This window comes from Trichosurus vulpecula, chromosome 9 (genome assembly GCF_011100635.1).
Source record: "Trichosurus vulpecula isolate mTriVul1 chromosome 9, mTriVul1.pri, whole genome shotgun sequence".
In the NCBI taxonomy this organism is placed as follows: Eukaryota; Metazoa; Chordata; class Mammalia; order Diprotodontia; family Phalangeridae; genus Trichosurus; species Trichosurus vulpecula.
In genome coordinates this window covers 148526443-148549012 of record NC_050581.1, presented here as the reverse complement: position 1 = coordinate 148549012, position 22570 = coordinate 148526443, and the positions used below count along the sequence as shown (strand labels likewise).

The 22570-nt window shown below is 43.2% G+C and overlaps 1 protein-coding gene across 1 annotated transcript in view; it reads right to left on the bottom strand.

Moving 5' to 3' along the window:
• SLC6A6 (solute carrier family 6 member 6) overlaps positions 1-22570 on the bottom strand; it is a gene marked incomplete at its 5' end in the record, with an annotated part of 58515 nt that overhangs the window by 18730 nt on the left and 17215 nt on the right. The window contains 4 exon segments of the mRNA XM_036737443.1: positions 5168-5280; positions 10908-11032; positions 11171-11274; positions 13085-13219. Coding sequence (XP_036593338.1) covers positions 5168-5280; positions 10908-11032; positions 11171-11274; positions 13085-13219 — 477 coding nt within the window.

The window sequence follows — 22570 nt, the reverse complement described above, 5'->3', positions numbered from 1 at the left end:
TTCCTTTGAGGATCCAATGAAATAATATTTATAAAGTCTCTGGCACATAGTAGGAGTTATATAAATGTTTATATTTGAATAGAAGTGATTATGGTCTGCAAATAGAACTTGGATCTGACAAAGGTTTAGTGAAAAAATTGAGGTAGGCAAGAGTTCTTTAGGTTCATGGGAAGAAGAAATCACTATAATCTATTTATGGCTAAGCTAACAGATGCCTTCAAAACTGAATAGCAGGTTAGCTGAGTCAAGAGCAATGCATAAAAACTTCGTTGTTTAAATACCTAGTGTGGAAGGGAAAACGCTAGGAATAAGGAGATGGGGATCTACCACTGGCTTTGCCACCAACTTTCTTTTGTCACTTGCCCTGTGCCTGGGTCACAGTCCCCTTATATAGAAAAAAAGGGAACCTCTTTCAGTTCAAACATCCCTTCTGGCTCTAACATTCCACTTCTCAGATTCTCAGATCCTTTTCAGCTCTAACACATTTCATTCTAAGGTAACCTCCCTCCCAACTCGAACATTCTGTTTCCCTAAATTGGTCTTAAATGTCACTTCGGAGTTCGTGTGCTTCCGGTGCCTAACAAAGCTAGCCCATGTTGAGGCAGTGTTCCCTGCTAAACTGTGGGCAACACACATGAGGGTGTTTACTTTGTTTGACATTGGTAATTCTAAATCTTCTGGCACCTTAAAAAAATGCCTAGGATACATTGTTTTCTAATGGGTGTTTTTTTGTTTGTCTGTCTGTTTTTACACCTGCTTGTTAACACTCTCCTGGAACCTATTGAGTCTCAGATCCTAGTCATGCTTGATCCAATTCCAAAGATGTAAGGAACACCAATTAGCAAAAATCGACTTCTGCAAGGAGGAGCAATTTCCATGGTACCGAAGGCCTTCCTATTACATGAGGGGTTGGCTATAAAGGGCCAGACTGGGCTTTTCAAAATTCAATTTGGAAAAAGCTACAAGTTCCCTTTATAGAACTTTCAGATGAATACGAATGAGACTCACAGCTCATATGAACATAGCAGACAGGTTAAATATGTGTGTGTGTGTGTGTGTGTATGTGTGTGTACGTTAACCATTTTGTAGATGGGGAAACTGAGATCCAGAGAGCTTAAATGAATTGTAGTATTGCTAAATGGATTAGCCAGCATCACATACGTTGTAGGTAGTAAGCAGGTCAAGAACAGTACTGTATCTTAGGGTGGCTTCCAGCTCTGACATTCTAGGATCTATAGCCTTTTCCAGGCATCGAGGTAGTGGATAGAGTGCCTGGCCTGGAGTAAAGAAGACCTGGGTTCAAATCTGGCTTGAGACACTTAATAGCTATATGACCCTGGGCAAGTCACTTTATCCTCTTTGCCTTAGTTTTATCATTTGTAAAATGAGCTGGAGAAGGCAAATCATTCCAACATCTTTGCAAGAAAACTCCAAATGGAGTCACAAAGAGTCAGATGCAACTGAAATGACTGAACAAAACAAAAGCCCCTTCCAACTCTAATAATCTATGTTCTAACATTGCATCCTAAAGTTCCTTCCAGCTCCAGACATTCGACAATCTAAGCTCCTTCGAGCCCTAATATTCAGCACTCCATGGCCCCTTCAGATTTTAACAACTCTGTCTTCTAAGGCCCCCTACTGCTCTTACTAGGTTCCAGGATTCCCTAAGTTAGTTGGAAAAATGCCTCATATGGCTTAACCGTAAAGGAAGTCTCCCGCAAACATTCGCAAACATCCAGCATGATTGTAAGAATCTGAAATGGAAAAATTTGGCTTCTCAGAAGCATGCGCCAACTATTGTTGGAAGAAAATTGTAGATCATAACACTCCGATGTCAAATATGGCTTAGGATCCATGACAGCCTAATCTACCTGGAGCCAGGGTGTTTCCCTCTGCAGAGTTGCACAAATGTTTCAGGTCGTGTCTTCTGTACTCACACAGCTCTCCCTTCTGGCCAAATCCACTGCTGTTTCCCTACCCCACCCCACCCCTTCCTCATCCCTTTAAGACCTCTCTAAGTCTGAAAACTTCTTTGCCGCCACCTCCTACTTACTCACTGCACATTCTCTCCTACCTCCAATTCTGTGAAGCTAGATTTTCTTGTTTCTCCCATTTCTCCAACTACCCATTTTCTTTCTTTAGCTGGCTCCTCTTCTTTCTCCCACTCTGTCTGTGAGTATTGCTCTCAAATCCAGGTTCTTGGATCTCTGATCTCCTCCCTCCAGTGCTCGCTCATCCTCCTAGACATGAGGGTCATTTCTTAGCTCCCAAATCTCCATCTGCTGTCCTGACACTTGACTAGACCCTATGATCTCCAACTACACACTGGCCTTTTCTACCCCCATGACTTTCCTATTGTCTTTAAACTTGAGTAGATCCTCTTTGCCAGCTTCTACTGCGTGACTTTAGTCAAATCTTTTAGGCCCTTTGGGTCTCGGTTATAGGGCAGCTAGGTGGTGCCATAGTGAATAGAGGGCCAGGCCTAGGGTCAGGAAGACTCATCTTCATAAACTCAAAACTGGTCTCAGGCACTTACCAGCTGGGTGACCCTGGGCAACTCACTTAACCTTGTTTGCCTCAGTTTCCTCATCTGTAAAATAAGCTGGAGAAGGAAATGGCAAACCACTCCAGTATCTCTAAGAAAACTCCAAATGGGGTCACAGAAAGTCAGACATGACTGAAACAACTGAACAACAACAAAGTGAGACAGAGAGGTTGAGTGACCCCTAGGAAGTATCTGAGCCTGGATTTGGATGTAGGTCACAGGAAGAATCTCATTGTTAAAAAAGAAAGATCTTATTTTCAGAAACAAGTTATTAAAAGCTCTGAGTAGTTTCCTACTATTTCTCCTACTCAGTTCTGTATCCAGTTAATTTTCTATCTGCATAGTGTGTCCAAGATATACGTACCAATGAGTAAATGCCATAATTATAGCCATCTAAAGGTATGCCATAGTCTGGGCAGGAGTCATTCTTCATCCAATTGATTCTTCTTCTGTGGAAAATTAGGCTGAACTTTTTTGACTGATTATGGATCTCAATTAGGAGGTTCTTTAGTATTCTAGAACTTAATGCAGTCAATCATCACAAGACCCTCTACGAATGAGATTATCTTAAAATTTTTTTGCTATCTTTTGGGAATTCCTTTTTACATTTGGAGTCTAGCTGGAAAGACTTCTATAATGATGATAAACATCTTTGGCAAACGTTTCCATATTAAACCTAACCTAAATGTTAATGATATGAAAAATGATTAATAAAGTGATCTCTATTATCATATCTTCCCAAGAGATCTGGAATAATTTTAATAATCCATGGGAGATCATTTAAATGTGATATTTTATTTCAATGAATCAAATGCTTTTTTATAGTCAAAATTATTAAGTCCAATGGAATCTCACATTCTCTGAACCTTTCAGTCAACTACATTGGCTGAACTAAAAAAAGGGTACACTATAGAATTTCACCTACAAAAGCCTGCCCATTCCTTTTGCATACTTTTGTTAAGATGTACTCTTTGTAGAAAATCCTCACAAAGATTTAGCAGAGATGGGAAAGCAGACTCAATATGCTATTAATACTTGCTTTTGGGGGGTAGTAAGAAAATCCACCTCTTTCGGTTACCTGGAGAATCATCATTCAATGGCCACAAAAGTGTTGTCCCTTTAGAACCTTCTCTGGATACATTTGGTGTAGTCCAGAAGCTCTTATTTACATTATCTAATTTTCTAAAGAATCTAAGGCTCACATTTCTCTACTCTTCGATGCACTATGGATATATGACCCTTGTTTGTCTTCTAAGGCCTGATTATGCATAGGTGGTGATAGATCCTCCTAGCACATACCATCTCCCACATCAGTCTGTTATGGTGTCTGGAATCATCGTTGTTCAGTTGTTCAGTCATTTGGAGTTTGGAGTTTTTTTAAGCAGAGATACTGGAGTAGTTTGCCATTTCCTTCTCCAGCTGGTTTTGCAGATGAGGAAACTGAGGCAAACGGGGTTAAGTGATTTGCCCAAGGTCACACAGCTAGTAAGTGTCTGAGGCCAGATTTGAACTCAAGAAGGTGAGTCTTCCTGACTCCAGGCCAGGCACTCTATTCACTGTGCCACCTAGCTTACCCTGTTATGATGCCTAGAATACTAACTCTTCAAAGAGGTTGCTCCTTTATATCCAGAAAACCTCGAATTTGTTACCTGGAAAGGGTGATGTACTGCTAACATCTCAGAAGTGATTGGTTATCAGCCTATGAGGCTGGCCACAGGTGACATTTTGTTATGTTGAGGCACAGGACAACTAAGCTTTTACTGGGGCATGAGGGAAAGAGTTGAGAGAAGTTCAAGAGCATGGGTGATGTTTAGGAGAGCCATATTCCCTGAAAAGAGGCACAGCAAGGTGCCCCTGGGTTTTTGGGTGCCTAGGAAGGGGGAAGGGGCATCAGAGAGGTGGCACATTCAAAGAGAAGAGTAGGGATACCATCACAACAATGCCACTTATTTTCCAACACTGCCCATGTGCAGCACCAGCTCCTACTAGAAGATGTTTTGCTCATAAAATGATATGAGCCTCTTAGACAAATATTCATAGACAGCAAAAATGATAGCACAAGAATTCTTCATTTATCTGGCATTATATATGTTATAGTTAAATAAATTTCCTAGCCTGCTCTCTAACCACTAAAAGCATGTTTATTTAAATTATTTCTGATGTCTACTGTCTATCTTAGTAGATATTTAAAAGATGTTAAATACCATTTCACCTTTTCTTGATGGTGGTTTCAATGTTTTTACAGTAGACATCCATAACTTCCCTGTTGGCATAGACTTATGCTGTAATGCAATGATAACCCTCAGGCCTTTCAAAGTCTGCAAGGCCATTTGCCCATGCCCCAGACTGATATGTTTATAGCCTTCTTCTTTAAGCTCTGCTAATCTTTTGTATACAGATGATTGACTGAGGACTTGAGGATATCTTGACCTCTAAATAAAGTGCATGGGCTTTGTGATGATAGTCTCCATAGGTCAGAATCTTTTTAGGTTCCTGGTTATACACCAGATGGCCAACATTGCCCAAGTGAGGAGGGAAGATAGTAACAAAAAGTAACCAAAGTAAAAATGATCCCACCTCCCTTCCGAGGCAAAGAACCCACCCTCTGCCATTATCACTGACCTGGCTATCCAGTCCAAGCAACAGAAGCATAATAAAAAAAAGAATGGCCCAAAACGTGGGCAGAGGCATCAGCGATACAGCTTTCGGGTAGGCGATGAAAGCCAAGCCTGGACCTAAGGGAGTGAAAAAGAGAGAATGGGAAGGGGGCAGAGGAGAGGAAAGTAGTCAGTAACCAAGCCTTTTGAAAAACCGAGACTTACACTGGAAGGTAGAAATAATTTGGTTTTGCTCAACCACTCCCAATCCCAAGCAAGGGGAAGGGCCAGAGGACCTTCCCTAGGGGAGAGGTCAGGCAAGCCCTAGCCACAGACAGCATAAGTTCAATTTGGAATCAGTCAGGGCCAGTTTTAGCATCTGTCTCCAACAGACCCCCATGAGACCCAAGGGAAGTAGAGCTTATCATTCCAAGGTATAAGCTGGGACGAAGAAAATGAACCTGTTCAACAGGACAATGTAGCTTTCAGGGAGAAACTGAAAAGGAAAAATCTAAGGCTGACTCCCAGATCATTTGCAAAGCAGGTCCCTTCATTTACTGGGACAAACCAAGCTGTTTAACAAATGTAGTTTCTTGGTTTTCATTTTTCAGGAAGGGGAGAAAAATCTGAAAATGATCTTGTGAGGGCACTTCCCAATATTCAGAGAGAAACAATGATACAAAGGCATTGTTCAGATAATTTAAGCTCCTGTTTAGTGGGGAAGAAGTCTCATTGTTTCTGGCCTCTGTTTGTTGGGTCAGAGATCATTGTACAGGTTTAAACACACACACGCACACACTCTCTCCACTGGAGCAGAAAGACACACCACTGAGCCCTCTGGGCAAAGGACTAGCACATCCTAACAGATGTGACCGGATGTTTCTCTCTTCAGTCTCCTCTGCCACACCCACTTCTGCCTGTCCTCAGCCTGAATCTCGGACTCTAGGCTCTGGGCCAAATGGTGAAGTGCAGAGCTCTGCTGAGCAATAAAACGGAGATCACCAGAAAGTGAAATGAGAGGGTTAAGGGAGGTCATTCTCTCCCCAGCCCAATGGAAGAGGGGGATGGAGGTGATAACTGGTGCCATGTTTCTGACTAAAGATTTTCGGCTGGGAAGGAAAAGGGAATATTTGCAAAAAGAAAAAGTTTTTCTTATTTAGGAGAGGAGAACTGGGCTGTTTGAACAGAGGGTATCCCAAAAGTCTTAGGGTAGTTTTAAGCTATTAAAGTTTAAAAGACTTTTGGAACTCCCTGTATTTTCTTTTCCTGGCTAGGGGACAAAAAAGGATGAGAAATCTGTGGAAATGTGGATTTACTTATCCTCTCACTTCCATGAACTTGGGTCAGCTGGAGGAAGGAGAGCAGATACCCATGAGTGTGGCTAACCAGGAGCCAGGAGAGTGTATCAAAGTTAGGGAAGATAGAGAGGGAGGGAGAAAAAGGGACAAAGAAAGAGAAACGAGTGGAAAGGGGCAGTCAGATGAAGAAAGAAGAAAAACAAAGGTGCAACTGACAAGAAAAAAAAATTTAGGGAGACATGGAAGAAAATCTGATGATCCAAGACATTTAGAGAATAAAATGAAGGGTATAAAAAAGCAAAGTTTTGGGAAATCAACAACCAGATGAGTAAGAATGGAAAAGACAGAGACTTAGAGGCTATACGGTGTTAGAAAAATGTGACTCCTTTGGAAAGAGAAAGCCCAGCTTCCTAGGGGAAGAAAGACAATGTTCCTAAAGCAGGAGCCTTAGGGAGGCAAAGACCTCTAGATGGGAAGGAAGGGGTGGGGGTGGCGTGGCATTATTAGAGCATAGGACATACTCAGGGGCGGGGTGACACAGCGGAGAGAGTACTGACAGAGCTGAGTCAGTGTGGTACAATGAAAAACAAAAGTTAGCTTAGAGGACATGGGTTCAAGTCCCACCCTTGGATGTGTGAGACATTATTATCTATGCGAATGTGGGCATTTAAAGTTCCTAGTCTTCAGTTTTTCTCAAGGATAGAATAAGGAGACTGGACTAGATGGCTTTTGAGGCTCTTCTGGCCTTAAATCTATGATGTGGTGATGGATGGGTCCTACTCTGGGCTGGACTACTCCCTAGTTGTGTCACCTTGGACAAGTCACTTCTCCTTCCATAAAAATGAACCAGGTGACTTTTCAGTTCCCTTACCATGGTACCTTCCTATGATTCTGCCTTATTAAGGGGAAAACAAATCACCCCTTCTCATTTAGAGAGCAGCTGGTCGGAATGAGGCAGAGGAGAGAATATTTGGGCTCCGTGGCACTTCAACTCCATAGAATTTCAATCAGGAGAAAGGAAAGTGATCATATGAATTAAACCCTTTGAGGATTGGACTTGATTATGTCACCTGGAAAATCAGTAAAAGGTAAGAGGAATAGTCACCGTAACTGGAATTTCTAGAGCGCTTTAGAGTTTAAAAAGCACTGGACGTGTTACCTCGAGTGAAGTGATCCTCACAACAACCCTGTGAGGTAAGTTCTGTAGGTGTTCTTATACCCATTTTAGGGATGAGAAAACTGAGACTCAGAGAAGTCCATCCATGGTCAAGCAACTTATGAATATATAGGAGAAGTAGAATTCAAACCCGCCTCTCTTCCTGACTCCAGAACCAGCCCTCTTTCCGCAAGACCATGACACCTGGCCAAACCGGGCAGTTAATACAGATTAAAAGAAGCAAAGCCTCCATCTTCAAATGCATATCGTATAATGATCTGACCATTTTGAGGATGAAGAGGCAGTGTCTGATGGGGAAAGAACATCACAGTCTGGGTTTAGGTCTTAGTTCTTCCCAAGGCCAATGTGACTTGGTTCTTTCTCCTCTCTGGCTTTAGTTTCCTCCTATGTCCAAGGAGCTGCTTGGATCAGATGGTCTTGGAGTTCCCTTCCAGCCCCCCATCATGCTTGGATTCTAGGAATCTGTGCCTTCAGGGAATGCCTCTTATCTCAGTAGAAATTTAAATTTCCATTCAGGCTGTGCATCAGATTGCACGTGTGTAATCAATTCAAGCCAATTATGAGACAGATGCAAAACATGCGCCCCATTCCCACCCCCAGACTCTGCACATTATCAACTCATTTGTTTCTGTATTTCCGTTTTGCAGTTTTTCTGAGTGGTTGGTTGTCTCTAGAAGCCAACGCTGCATTATCAAGAGAGAAGTCCATGTGAAGGAACCCAACCCCCTTCTGGTACCTCCGAAGACTGTGATGAGCATAAATCACTCCATGCTACATTTCATTTGAATTCCGTTTAGCTCAATAATTATCTTATTCCAAGGCACTAGGCTCAATACAGAGCTTGTTAAAAGCTTATTAGAGAAATAATCAGACTCCATTTGTTGGCACTTCATAAATCACCAAGGGGAATAAATGCTAAAGGCATAGCTTGAAGCCTTTGGCTAAGGACAGGAGGTGCTCAGCCTGCCACTGCATTGATATAGCCCTCCACTCTATACCAGTGTCTCATCTCACCATGGAAGGAAAACCAAGGTTTTAGAAAGCTAAGCTCTTGCAGCTCCCAAGCTAGGAAGCACAGACCCAGTGATGAGGCTGTGTACCCATAACCCGAAGACCAGCCAAGCCTATCTCAGGACGGAGAGGCCCATCACCACAGAACACTGGCAACCAGAGGAAGAATCCTTTTGGCAAAAAAAATAAAACTACCTCACAATAATATCTGCCTTGCCATGAAGGAGACCTCCAAGAGCTTCAGAAGTATTGGAATGCCTCAACGTCTTCACAATACATACATACGCTCATGCATCTACCTACGCATATATATTTGGGCTTAAACACACACACGCATACACACCACTATCCAAACCTTTTCCAAGTTCTCTAAGATGATAGTGACACCTAATTAATGCTATGTCATTTGCAAATTCTCTTGTAAAAGAAAGCTGCCTTTGCCTGATTTCCTCAATATATAGACTATATCCACCATCTCTCTTGCCCACAAATCCAGACAAATATGGTACAGATTCGCTGGCTGTAGCTAAACAGTCATGTGCTCTTGGCCTTACTTACTTGGAAAGTCCCAGCAACACCAAACAGGCAGAAAGGCTTGGAACCAAATGAATTGGAAAACATTCCCAACTTATGGTGCATTGCTATTATTGTTTTAAACTAGAGTTTCCTGGGTAAGGACCAGACAGTGTTGGCCCAAATGGTAGATGAAATTCAACTTCAGAGAATAGATTTTCACCTCATCGCCCACCAGAGCCTCATTTCGGGGTGAGAGCTATGGAGCAGAAGTTGCCTTTGATTTACCAAGAAAATACCAAGGAGGTTAATAAGAAATTGACTTCCTCCTACAATGGTAAAGGTGGTTTGGACCCTCAGACTGGAGCAGTCAGTAGGGGAATTATATAGAAGGAATTGCAGAGATTTTTGGAAAGGCCAGTGGAATATTGGGAATAGTTAGTATCTTAGACATCCTCAGGCACATCTTTGGGGAGTGGGGTATATCCAAGAGAGCATTTCTCAGTAGAGTGTCGCACTATGGAGGTAGAGTACATGTCTATCAGATGGGGAGGTGGAGAAGTTGGTGAAAGAAGTCTTCCATTGGGGAAGACTTAACCATCCCCAAGGATTCAGAATGGGGAATTAATGACTTCAGGATACTTCTATATGAAATCGCATGAGAGACTATGTGGGATAATAGAAAGAACATGAACATGGAAGGAAGTGGGCCCATCTCTGCCATTTTTTAAACTCAAACATGTCTCTGTACAATGAGGAGGTTGGAGTACATTGTCTCAGAGGGCCTTTCTGGTACCCTATGAGTTTACAAAATGCATGCATATCCATCATGGAGCTACAACTCCTGTTTCTAATGAGGGAATGAGGAGAGAACGGCCAAGGAGAGACTTGAGAAGAAGTTGAGTGGGGCAACATGGCGGTCTGAATTGCTCCTGTGTGCACATCCCCACTCCTTTGGAGCTGCAGCCAAACCCATTCCCAATAACAGTCCCTGAGAAAGACAAACAACACTAGCTTGACAACACTTTGAAACCATCTGTCTTCTGCCGAAAATATTCCTCAACAGGACCTTCCTTATCTATCTGTCTCTTCAATCTCAGAGGGCCTTCAGGAAGGCAGCAGTTTCAAAAAGCAGATTAAGTTTCCTAGGGTGGTTGGATGCTGAGAAGCCATCAGAGAGATGGGCCCCCTCTGGGCTAGCTGACGACCTTCCTGAAGAACGATTCTACCTGCCCTTTGAAGGCGACGTTCTCCTCACAACCCATTTCAAAATGGACTTGTCACCAATAATACCAACTTCACGAGGGATGGCTCAAAGACGGACAGTGACCCCGAGAAGATCTGATTTTCACAGCTAAAACGCCGAGAGCAAAGTGCAAAATACAGAAACCGAGGCTGAGAAAGTTGCAATCAAATTGCAGAACCGGCAGCCGATTTTGAGTTTCCAAATGGATTTGCTTTAAGGCCCAGTGGGCAGCTGGGTGGCGTCTAGTTGATCTGATCAAGGGCTGACCCCAATTCCCTGAAATGAGGAGAGGAAATCATCCTTCCTTTTCTGCCCCCGCATCAATCAAACGACTGTCCAGATGTTGTGCATTTTGAAGCAGGAGTCTTTGGTACTTAGGGGAAGTTTCTGGGGTTCATTTTGAAAACCTCAATTTTTTTCCTTTCCCCCCCAATGCCCCCTTCCTGGCTAAATGCCTGCAGAAGTCGGCTCACACACTAGGTGGCAGTGCCCACCATCACTGCCACCGAAACCACCATACCTGACTCGGCCACATCTGCAATGTCCACCCCTTGTTCGTGTGCCATGAAGCCCAGGACGGAAAAAATTGCGAAGCCAGACACAAAACTGGTACCACTGTTCAGGCATCCCAGCAGCATACAGTCCCTAAGTCACACATATTTCATGGAGCAAGTTAATTCAAGGACGATTGAACCCCAGGTCCCTACTTCTTTTTTTTTTTTTTTCTGTTTACACATCATCGATTAGCTAAGTCGCGGGCACCCCTGTGGAGGGAAGACTTGCCTGTAGCAGTTGTATTTGTAGGCATTATAGCTTCCCAGCGAGACCATTGCCCCCAAGCAGATAGCATAGGAAAAGAAGATTTGGGTCCCGGCATCAATCCAGACCTGGAAGGAGAGAGGGGGAAGGGAAGAGAGAAAGAATGTTACAAGGGAGCTAGCTCTAGGAAAGGGACTAGGAAAAAAGTTACCCAGCCATCAGGACAGAGGATCCAATGGGACTGGGGAGATAGAAATACAGTACACCCAAGGGAGCTTTGGTCCCACCAAGCTGGCAACTGGTAATTATCTGAAGACAGATGTCTTCACCAGCAGCCCTCATTCCCCAAGCCACCCCCTTTCCCTGGCTCCCTTTTTACCCCAAACCAAGAGAAAATCCTGAAGCCTGAACTCAGAATAGGTTCTTCAGATTGGGGGCTCAGTCTTGTCTTTATTAGCGACTCCAGACATGGCAAGAGTGCTCATCACTCTCACTAGGCCGAATAGGTGTAGGGGGCAAGCCCCTTAATGCACTCCTTTCGGTTGACCTTAAGCAAGACTTCCAGCCTCAATTTCTCCTTCTGAAAAATGAGGAGAAGAGGCTTGATGATCTGGAAGGGATTGTTCTAAATCCAATGAAATGTGTGTGCTCAGGGTTACAAATCACAATACCAGTACAGGACCACTATTCCAATAACTCCATCTATTTCTCCCTGTTTCTAATGACAACCCCTCCCAGCTGCCTTCCACTAGACAGGTAGGAGGCAGTGACCTAAAGCAGGTTGAGTAAAGGAAATTCATTTCTCCATATATGTCTTATATGTGAGGTTTTTTTTAAATCATTGACTATATATTTGATTCAGCACTTCCAAACTTCCGATGTTTTATTAAAGGAGAAGCCACTGTTCTAGGGATCAGAAAGAACTGATTCTGAAAGAGAAGGTGAGAATTTAACTAGAATTTTGTCTATTTCCCATAATCTTTAGCAACTTTTTAAAAATTGAACTTTTACTCAAGCTGAGCTTAAAAGAAAATGAAATCAAGAGAAAATCCTACAGGATTCAAACTCAATGCTTTAGTGGGGGGAGGGAGGGAGCTGCCAAACCAGACATGAGTGACCTGGCCTGGGTGTTCTCAGGCATTTCAGAAAATCACCACGTAAAAAGAAAGATTGGATTTCTCTCCGGGAAATGGAAGAAGTACTTCAGGGTGAAGAAAATAAAAGACCTAAACTATGATTCAGAAGACCTGGATTAAAATGCTAACTCTATTTGCTGGGTGTATGACTATGGCCAAGTCATTTTACCTCTAAGAACCTCAGTCTCCTCATTGGTCAAATGAAGCAGAAAGGACTAGGTGGCCTCTGGGGTAGACAGGGCTAACTCTGATCATTCTGATGCAAGCTGACATGGAGGTGTGGTCCCTGAATTCTAAGGCTTTTGTGATTCTGTGACACTCTGAAGACCGCTGCCCTTACCTCACTCAGCACCTTCCTCTGGAGGACGCCGTATGGGATGAATTCCCATCTTTCCTCCAAGCAAGGCTCCCTTTGTCCCCCTTTTTTCGGTCTCTCCTTGGGATGGAGAAAGTGTGGGGGGAAGCTATCCTCATAAAAATGTTATCTCCCTTACCTTGTCCAGAGCCTAACCCAGATTCTATAATTGGACAGAGTTTACAGCCTCAGAATCCTTTGACATAAAAAGATATACACATGGAAAGATACATTAACACTTTCAACAAAGACCTTTTCAATGAGATACAGTGGAAAAACACAACCCGTTAGCATTCAGTGTTCTATTTGTGCCCAAGAGAGTAATGGAAAAAAAAAAAAAGTGCTCTGGACCACTCCACCTCCTCCCCAAAGCCCTAGACCTGGTTCCCCTGCTCATGGCCCCCTGAGTCTCAGGAGAGGCCATGGGGAGGCCCGACAGTAGCTTACCTGTGGATCTACCAAACGGGAGGCATCAGGATACAGATAAAATTTGATGCCAGAGGCAGCTCCAGGCAGGGTGACTCCACGTAATAACAGCACGAAAAGCATGAGGAAGGGGAATGTGGCTGTGAAGTATACAACCTTAAAATAGAAAAGAAACAGCAATCAAGCAACGAGATGCCATTGGCTTTGGTTCTTTTTATTCCCCCTTCCCTGGAGATGCACTCACCCATCTTTCATGTTGGTTTATCTTTCTGCACTGTGAGATTTGTTAGTACATGCTCCCAAAGAAAAACACACACACATACACACACACACACACACACACACACACACACACACACACACACTTCAAAAATCTCATTTAGGTCGAATCCATAGAATCAAAGAATGTCAGAGCTGGAAGGACCCTTTTTTACATGGAATGTGAAATCAAAAGAAAAAAAATCCATCCTCCAATAGAGATGAGCAACTTTTATGAACTCCCAGAGCTCCCTGAGGGTTGAAGGATTGAGTAACTAATACATGTCAAGGGCAGGACCTCAACCTAGGTCCCCCTGTCTCAAAGGTCACTGAGTCTGTCCATTGACCATTCTCTGCCACCTCTCTGGAAGGAAACAAAGGAAAGTAGGGCTGAAAAGGAGCTCAGAGATCATCTCGTTGTTGCCAGGAAAATGAGGACCAGAGAGGCAGTTTCACAAGCTAGTGACACAGCTTAAACTTTAGCCCAAGTCTCTTGACTTAACTGGAATTTTAAGTAAAGAAGATTTCATTTTTGTTTTATTTTTGAGGGTTTAGGGTTTGTTGTTGTTGTTGAGTTTGTGTTTTTTTTTATTTTTTAAGAAAGATCATTAGAGAAAAGGTTTATAACAGAAATTAAAAATAACCAACAAGTCTCACTAACTTTCAGGAGAAGTCCTGGTGCCAAGACACTTCAATATCTCATTTCAAGTTAGATGGTCATACCTAGTTAGCTCAGGCTCAGATCTGATAGAGAATACCTCTACTCTCTATCTACCAAAGTGGTCATCTTGAAGATCTTCATTGAGAGGGAGCCCACTAACCTCTTCTTCCCCCCCCCCCCCACTCCTGCCCAGGCAGCCCATTCTACTCATGAATTACTAACACTGTTAGAGCCCACACTCCTCCCTTAGGCATTTAGGTAAGTGGGTAGAGCCTTGGGTCTTGGGCCTTGCATCAGATACGAGCTGTGTGACTCTGGCCGCATCACTTACCCTCTGTTGCCTTAATTTCCTCACCTGTAAAATGGGGATAATGAGAGCATCTACCTCTCAGGGTCATTGTAAGAATTAAGTAAGATATCATTTGTAAAATGCTTAGTACAATGCCCGGTACACAGTAAATGCTATATAAAAGTTAGCGGCTATTATTACCTGCCATGAAGCCTAAATTTGACTCTTCTATTTCTATTTTGTCTTCTATTTCTTCTATTCCACAGCTTCTGAGACTAAATAGATTAAGTTTAATCCCTTTGTCATTCTACAATCCTTCAAATACCTGAAGATAGATATCATCTCCCTGCCCACCTCTCTTTCTCTTCTCCAGGCTGAATATTCTCACTTCCTTCAACCAGTCCTCAAATGGCAAATGCTTATCTCTCTACCATCCTGGCCACCCTTCTCTATGTGGCAGGATATGAAAAACCTCCTTGTGCAGTTGTCACTGGAAATATTAAGAAAAAATACAAGAGGCTGATTCTAAATGTACACCTCCTCCCCCCTACAAAGAAGGGTAATAGATTGAAGACAAAGGGTCTTTTCTGAAGGAAAAGGATTAAGATGGAAACCAAGCTTTGGACACATCTCCTTCCTCAACTCCTGAAGCTACTGGGCTTATTTACCCAACTGAGGACAACAACTGTTCCCATCTCTTTCTCAACCATCTTTCCCCATCTCCTGAAGAGATGATGCTATGATTCTACCCCCCCCACCCCTGAACACCACCCCCACCTTCTCCTCCTTCCCCCCTCCCCCTACCACACACACACACACACACACACAGACACACATACACATACACACTGCAATGATAATGTTCACTGGAAGAAGATTTCTTGAAGGAAATGCCAGAACTAGATAGTAACTCTTGTTGGCAATGGTTTGAAAACCTCTAAACTTTAACATACTGTGATTTTTCTTGTTTAAAAGTTTCTACACCTCAAACCTTCTTGTGATAAGGGATATATCTGAGGGTATAAGGAAACTCTAGTTTGGATCTCTCTCCCTCCCTCTCCATCCCTCTCTCTCTCTCTCTCTCTCTCTCTCACTCTCTCACACTCTCTCTCTCTCTCTCTCTTTTTCTCTCTCTCCCCTCTCTCCCCTCACCCCCTCTCTTCCCCCTCTCATCTCTCTCTCCTCTCATCTCTCTCTCCCCTCTCTCCTCTCTCCCCTTCCCCCCCTTCACTAGAACTGATTCAGATATTAATATTAAATTAAATTAAATTGTTTCTGGGAGATGTATCTAAAACCCTTGTTTTGTTATTTAGTTGTTGTTTGCTCATATCCAACACTTTGTGACCCCATCTGGAGTTTTCTTGGCAAAGATACTGGAGTGGTTGGTCATTTACTTCTCCAGCTCATTTTACAGATGAGAAAACTGAGGCAGAGAAGGTTAAGTGATTTGCCCAGGGTCACACAACTAGTAATTGTATGAGGTTGAATTTGAACTTAGGTCTTCCTAAGTCCAGCCACTTTACCCACTGTACCACCTAGCTACCCTAAATCCTTAGTATGGTATTAATATTTTTTTCTGTATATTCTCCACCCTTTTGATGTCCTTTTCAAAATACAATTCCCAGCTTTTTGCCCAATACCCTAACCTTTTAAAAATTCCATCTTCTAATCCTAGGCCATGAGAACACATATGCAAAATGAGAACAATCTCATCAGGCAGGCAGAGAGGCTATTGTTCACTCCATTTTACAGATGAGGGAATGGAGGTTCAAGGAGTTTACTGGCTTGGCCAAGGTCATACAGGCAATTAGTAGTGGAGCTCAGATTAGAACCCAAGTCTCCTGAGATCCTGTGTAGGAAGGATCTGCCTCTAGCAGAGAGATTCCACTCCACATGTGACTAAGAAGCAATGTGGAAATTTTAGATTTCCAACAAGTGGTGAGATCAAAAGGCCTTTTTAAGCCCTGAATTAACCCCCTAAGTTCCACATCCATCTAGCAGAAGGTCCTCAAATCTACTTTCATTAGCTGAGGGCTTTGTCTAATAGAGGTAGGAATCACTAACATAATCACATACTAATTCATGTTCCATTTATCTGCATATTATTAATTCTGAGCTCCCACAGTTGATTTTAAGTTCTTTGAGGGCACATTTTGTTAAGCCTCATGCCCCCTCCATGCTTAGCATTGAACCTAGGAAGTAGGAGCTGAGTATCTACCAAAAGAGTATGTGTGTGTGTGTGTGTGTGTGTGTGTGTGTGTGTGTGTGTGTGGTCGCCATCAATCTGCTCTGACTTTTAGATGTCTGATCACTGACATGACCCAGACTCATGAAAAAAAAAAAAAAAACACAAACTTGACCAAGATAATAAGAGCCACTTGTAGCGAATGAGTCTGAGCAAGGAAGACTGGTTCCCCTTCTAAATTAGGCTGACCTGAGACCCAACTCTAGTTAGTGCTTTGCACCTAAATGTTGGCCACTTTGTATTGGCCAACCATTCCTGGACATTTGAATTTTGAGCTCCCCAAATTAAATCAAAAGAGCCCTATTAAAATACAAATCTGTTAACCTGCACTAGGTAACACATGTCCCAAAGAATCTAACACCATTCAACAGACAGTCTGGTGAGAGGAAAAGTCCTTGACTTCAGAGACCTGAGGAGACCTCAGTTTCTATCCCAACTCAGTCTTTAGCTTTTAGTGTGACCAAGAACAAGACATTTCATCTCTCTGGTCCCCATTTGCATCACTTTTAAGATAATGGGCTCAGATAATATGGTCTCACATCCCCTCCAGCTTTAAAATTCTCTAAGTGCCCAAAGATCTGGTCAGAATAGTTACTTTACCCCTGAATGACTTTCTGTGGTCTCCATCTTTGAATATGGCACTAGCACTCCAGGCTCTTGCCCACTTCTCCCTGCTGAAAATCTTAGCCTTAAAGGATTTAAGGCCCAGCTCAAATTTTAGTCCTTGAAGCTTTCCCTGATAGCAGCAGTAGAAAGTGGTCCTTCTCCCTTGACTTTGCATAGCACCTTATTAGTCCCTCCCTTGAGCTCATTTCTTTCTTTCTTTTATATTATAGCTTTGTGTCCATACTTTCCCCCCAGTTACTAGTTATAAACTCCTAATAGGCGAGAGATTGGTGGTGAAGTGGATGGAGTATCAGCCTGAAGTCAGGAAGACTCCTGTTTGTGAGTTCAAACCTGGCCTCAGACACTCACTGGCTATGTGACCCTGGGCAAGTCATTTTCAGTTTCCTCATCTGTAAAACGAGCTGGAGAAAAAGATGGCAAACCACTCCAGCATCTTTGCCAAGAAAACCCCAAATGAGGTCACAAAGAGTGAGACACAACCAAAATGACTGAACAACAAAAACCAAAATGTCTCATTTGTCTTTATATCTCTCTCCATGGCTAAAGCTCTGGCTTGCATGGTATAGGAAGGTTATCTATGTCTACCATTTACATGGCTTCCATTTCTCTAATGCTTTAATAGTTACAAGGTGCTTCCCATATAACAACCTTATGAAGTATGGTAGCTTAGGTGTATTATTACCACTGTCTTACACGTGAGAGGCAGTATGTATAATGGTTAGGGAGGCTATCTTTGGAATCAGGAAGATAGAGGTTCAGGTTCTACCTCAGACATTCATTAGCTGTGTGGCCAAAGACAAGTTGCTTAACACCTGAGTGCCATGGACAATTATCTAGGACTCTGAGTTCGAAATCAGTCAGATGGACCTCAGGGACCATCTAGTCCAATCTCCTCATTTTACAGGAAACAGAGATCCAGGAAATGAAAAAAGCCTGGCCAAGGTCATACAATGGCATCACTGGCAACCAGGAGTTCCCCCTCCACTAATAAAATCATAGGTAAAATTATAGAGGAGGAAATGGGTCCAGAAAAGCATGATAACATGACCACATTCATGCAGATGTTAAATGACAGAGCAAGAAGTCAAACCTAGGTCTCCTGACTCCAAGTTCAGGGTTCTTGCTATGCCACTGTGCTGGGTCTTGCTGAGTCAATGAATGAAATAAAAACAAAACAAAACAAAACAAAAAAACACCCTTTCTGAGCCATAAACTAAATGATCTCTAAGGCCCCTTCTGGCAATCAAATTCCATGGCTTCAGTTTTCTTGGCTCTTCCAGGGAGGGGAACTCCCATAATTCCCTGAGGGGCGGCTGGGGTATCTTACATCAATTTATGAAATGCTCGAGAGAAAAACAAACAAACAAAACTCCCCCAAAGCCTCTTCCCCTCCTCCCTTCCTGAAGACAGGCTTCCCCCATGTCCATGAGTAGCCAGCTCCTGCCCAGCCCCATCCCAGGAACCTTGGAGACGTGCAGACTGCCCAAGACAATAGCTGCCTGCCATGAATGGACTCCTCAGACTCTGCTGGGCAAGCACTTCAAAGCCTGCAGGCTTCGAGGGCCCACACTATTGTGCCAGGCAATCTCTGCTTGCTGCAAAAGGGTTTTGTGTCTAGGGTGAGGGGTGGTGGTGGTTACGGTTATTGTTTCTGGAGGAGTGAGGGGGATGGGGTGCTGGTGATCATGTGTCTGCAAATTTTCCCTTTTGTTGTGTTGTCTTGTGTTTGTGTGTATGTGTATTTAAACCGGAGCCAAACAGGCTCCCCCTTTGTAATTATATCCCTGTCGCCTCATTTAAAATATATTTTTGTTTTGCAAAATTGGCTGATCGGGAGGGAAAGCTCTTGAGACCCACTCTCCTGCTTTTTAAATATGTCCTAGGGGAGTTGTTCCAGGAGAAGCCAAAGCCAGGGGCACCACAATACTGGTGGCGTAAAGCCTATCAGGCCTTTTCACAGGGCATGGTATTTTTCCGTTCTATCAACCAATCCTTCACAGTAGTTTAAGTCTTTAGAATTTAAATACTCATGGCCCAGCAGAGCAGAGAACTCAACAGGGCTAGCTTCTACCCTGAGAACATGAAAAGGAAAGAATGTTGGCTTGGGAGCCAAGAGACTTGGGTTCTAGGCCCAGGCTCGGCCAGTTAGTAGCTGTGGGATTAGCTGGGTAAGTCATGGGAGTCTTATAGACACTTGGAACCAGCAGGCATCTAAGAGATCATCTCTTGTCATCCCCTCACTTTACAAGTCAGGAAACAAGAAAGAAATTACTAGCATAAGATAATACGACTAATATAATGGAAGAGCTGGGGTTAGAATCTTGTTATATTAGTCACCATGTGATCTTCCCCAGTTACCCCCTGCATAAAATGGGAGATGGGGGAGGGTTGGGATAGATCAGGGGTGTTGGGGAGAAAATGCATCTTGAGCTTTATTAACTTCTAACTGAAATTTAATTCTCTTCAATTCTTTTACAACATGATTCTGAGAAGGAAGGGGTCCATAGGCTTCAATAGATTGCCAGAGGGCTCTAAGACACAGAAAAAAAAAAGTTAGGGCTAGCAGATGGACTTTTCCAATTTGAAGAGTCTATGAAATAGGAAGACTTGTGAGTCCTTCCACTCTAGATCCACTCTTTCAATTGACTGTGGAATTGTGAGTCACCTGCTCATTCTGGGTCTCCACCTCCCACCCCCATCTAAAATGAGAGGCTTGGACCCGATGAGCCTGAGGAGGCACCTGCTGGGTCTAAAGGTCCATGTTCTAAGGCAGAGGTGCCAAACTCCAGAGTGAAGCTCTGAAAACAGATAAAATATAACGGGGAAAAGTTTAACAAAATAAAGAAAAATACAACACGAAGAATGTTATTTTGTGGTTTCCTGGGTCAATCTACAACCTGTAGGGATCATTTGGATGAGTTGAAAACCAGTGTTCTAAGGCCCTTTCCAGTTCTAACATTCTGTATTCAGAGGTTCTTTCTATCTCCAACATTTGGGTTTTCCAGGTCTATTACAGCTCCAATTTTCTCTGTTCTAAGGTTCCTTCAAGATTTAACATTCTATATTTTAAAGTCTCTCCTAGCTCTATTATTGTAATTTTCAAGGTCCCTTCTAGTTCTAATCTTCCTTGATCTGAGGTTCCTCCATGTTATAATATTCTATAGTCTAAGGTCTCTTCTGGTTCTGAGGTTCTATGTTCTCATATACCTGTCCCAGGTAACTCTGATACTATAATAGGATTTTCAGGTGAATTGCCAATGTCCGTTGGTAAAGGAAGCTTCCACACCAGGAGTTCCCTACTTTGATAAATTCAAAGTCTGGGGGAGTGGAGGAGGGGACCCCAGTCACAACCACAATCAGTAATCTTTTGCATTCTTTTCACTTTCATGAAAAACCCAGAAAAGCCTTTAGGGTGTGAGAAGAAACAACTTAGTCAAACACATTCTTTTGTGTATATGTAACCACAAAGTCAAACCACACCCTTGTTTCCTAGGCCCAGGTTGCCAGAAGGTGAGGTAAGGAAGGACTGTGGGAAGGGACCTTGGGAATCACAAATTCACACCAGTGAGGGGCAGCAAAGCCTAGTGACTGCCTTCTTCCCCTGTCATTTGTTCTCTGTTCCTGAGGCAGGTCAAGTAGAACTTATCATCTGCATTGTTTCATGTGAGGACTTTAAGGGCAGGCTGGAGCCATGTAATGATCACGAGACTTGGTGTCAGAAGACCTGGGTCCAATCCCAGCTTGGCTATCAGCTTGCTATGTAGGGGCACACAAGTCTTTACCACTCCCCCTACCCCTCCCCGCGAACCTCAATTTCCTTATCTACCACCAGTGGTGTGTCCCAACTGCCCTTTTAAATTAGAGACATGAGCTATTATTAATAAGTGACTAGCCCAAGGAGAATGAGGACTAGAACCCATGTCTTCAGACTCCTGAAAGTCAGTGAACTTTTCCCTGTACACTATCAGCCCCTCTAAGAAGGCAGGAGCCTAGCAACTGCATGGCCTGCATGCCAAAGCAAGCACGTGATTCCATGAAGTGGCCAGTCATTCGCCTGGGGCAGAGATTTGTTGTCTGAACTCATTGGTCAAGTCAGACACTGCCTTACTGAGGGCTAAGTATCTCTTGGCACTTCAGTAGCTCACGTGGCAAATGATGGAAACGAAGCCAGCTCCAACTGTTAGATGACAGAAAGAGCCCTCACTCTGGAGCCAGATGGCCTGGATGGGTTCAAATCTTTGACCCGCAATACCTGTGTGACCCTGGACAACTCCCGGAAACTCCTTGGATCTCTGTTTCTTCATCTGCAAAATCAGATAGACTAAATTGCCTCTGGTGGAGGACAGAGTATGCATCTTATTCCCAACAGAATAATAACTCATATATAAGCAGCATTTTAAGGTTTGACCCTAAGCACTGCCTTGTGGGGTGGGTGCCTCACAACAATTCTCCATTTACAGAGAAGGAAACTAAAGTCATCTTCCTTCTCTGAGACTCATTTTCCCCATCTGTAAAATGAAGTGGTTGTGCTGGAGTGCCTCGTGGTTCCCTTCCAGCTGTGAATCAAAGATCCTTTGCGCTCATGGCTACACAGTAAGTAAATGTCTGGAGTAAGATTCGAACCCAGATCTTCATCGCTCTTAATCCAGCCCTACATCTGCTCTGCCACATTTTCATGCCTTATGGGAACCTTGCATCTGCCCAAGTGCTCAGCATGGCCTTAGTTATACACACAAGAGAAGCTTTCTAAAGGGCTCTTGGAATGGAATGGCATCCTTCAATGCCCTATTAATAGTGTAATGTGCATGGTAGATACATTTTATTTTGCAAATATCGATCAAATGAGCATTAAGGAGCTCACATACAAAGCACTCCACAAACTTTAAAGCTTCATATAGATGTTTGTTGTTGTCGATTATGATGATATTGTGTTGTCAGAGGACCTGAGCATGAATCCTGGCTCTGTTACTTGCTACTTGAGGAGACTTGGGTCCCAAATGAGAGAGCTAAGCTAAATGATCAATATCCAACGATCTTCACTTTACAGATGGGGAAACCGAGACCAAAGGAGATAAGGTAGTGACTAGTCTGGTGTCTTACAATGAGTTAATGGTAGGCAACCCAGACATCAGAATTCTGGGCTTTGTTCACTAGCCCACACGCTCAAAATTTCTCAACATGTGGCTTTGCAAGAACAATTTGTTCCTACCACACAGTATCAGGACGAGTCTCATTCTGGAGTTGAGAGATGCCACTTGGTTGAATACCTGTGACTCTCAAGATTGATTCCAATATCCAACTTGACATCTTTCAGCCAGTCTAGAGACCTCAAAGAATAGCTTCAGGGCCAGTTCTGTAGAGAATCTAGCAGTTCTAGGGAGGAAAGGTCTAGCATGTTGACCAGATGGTGACAGGCAGATGATTCAA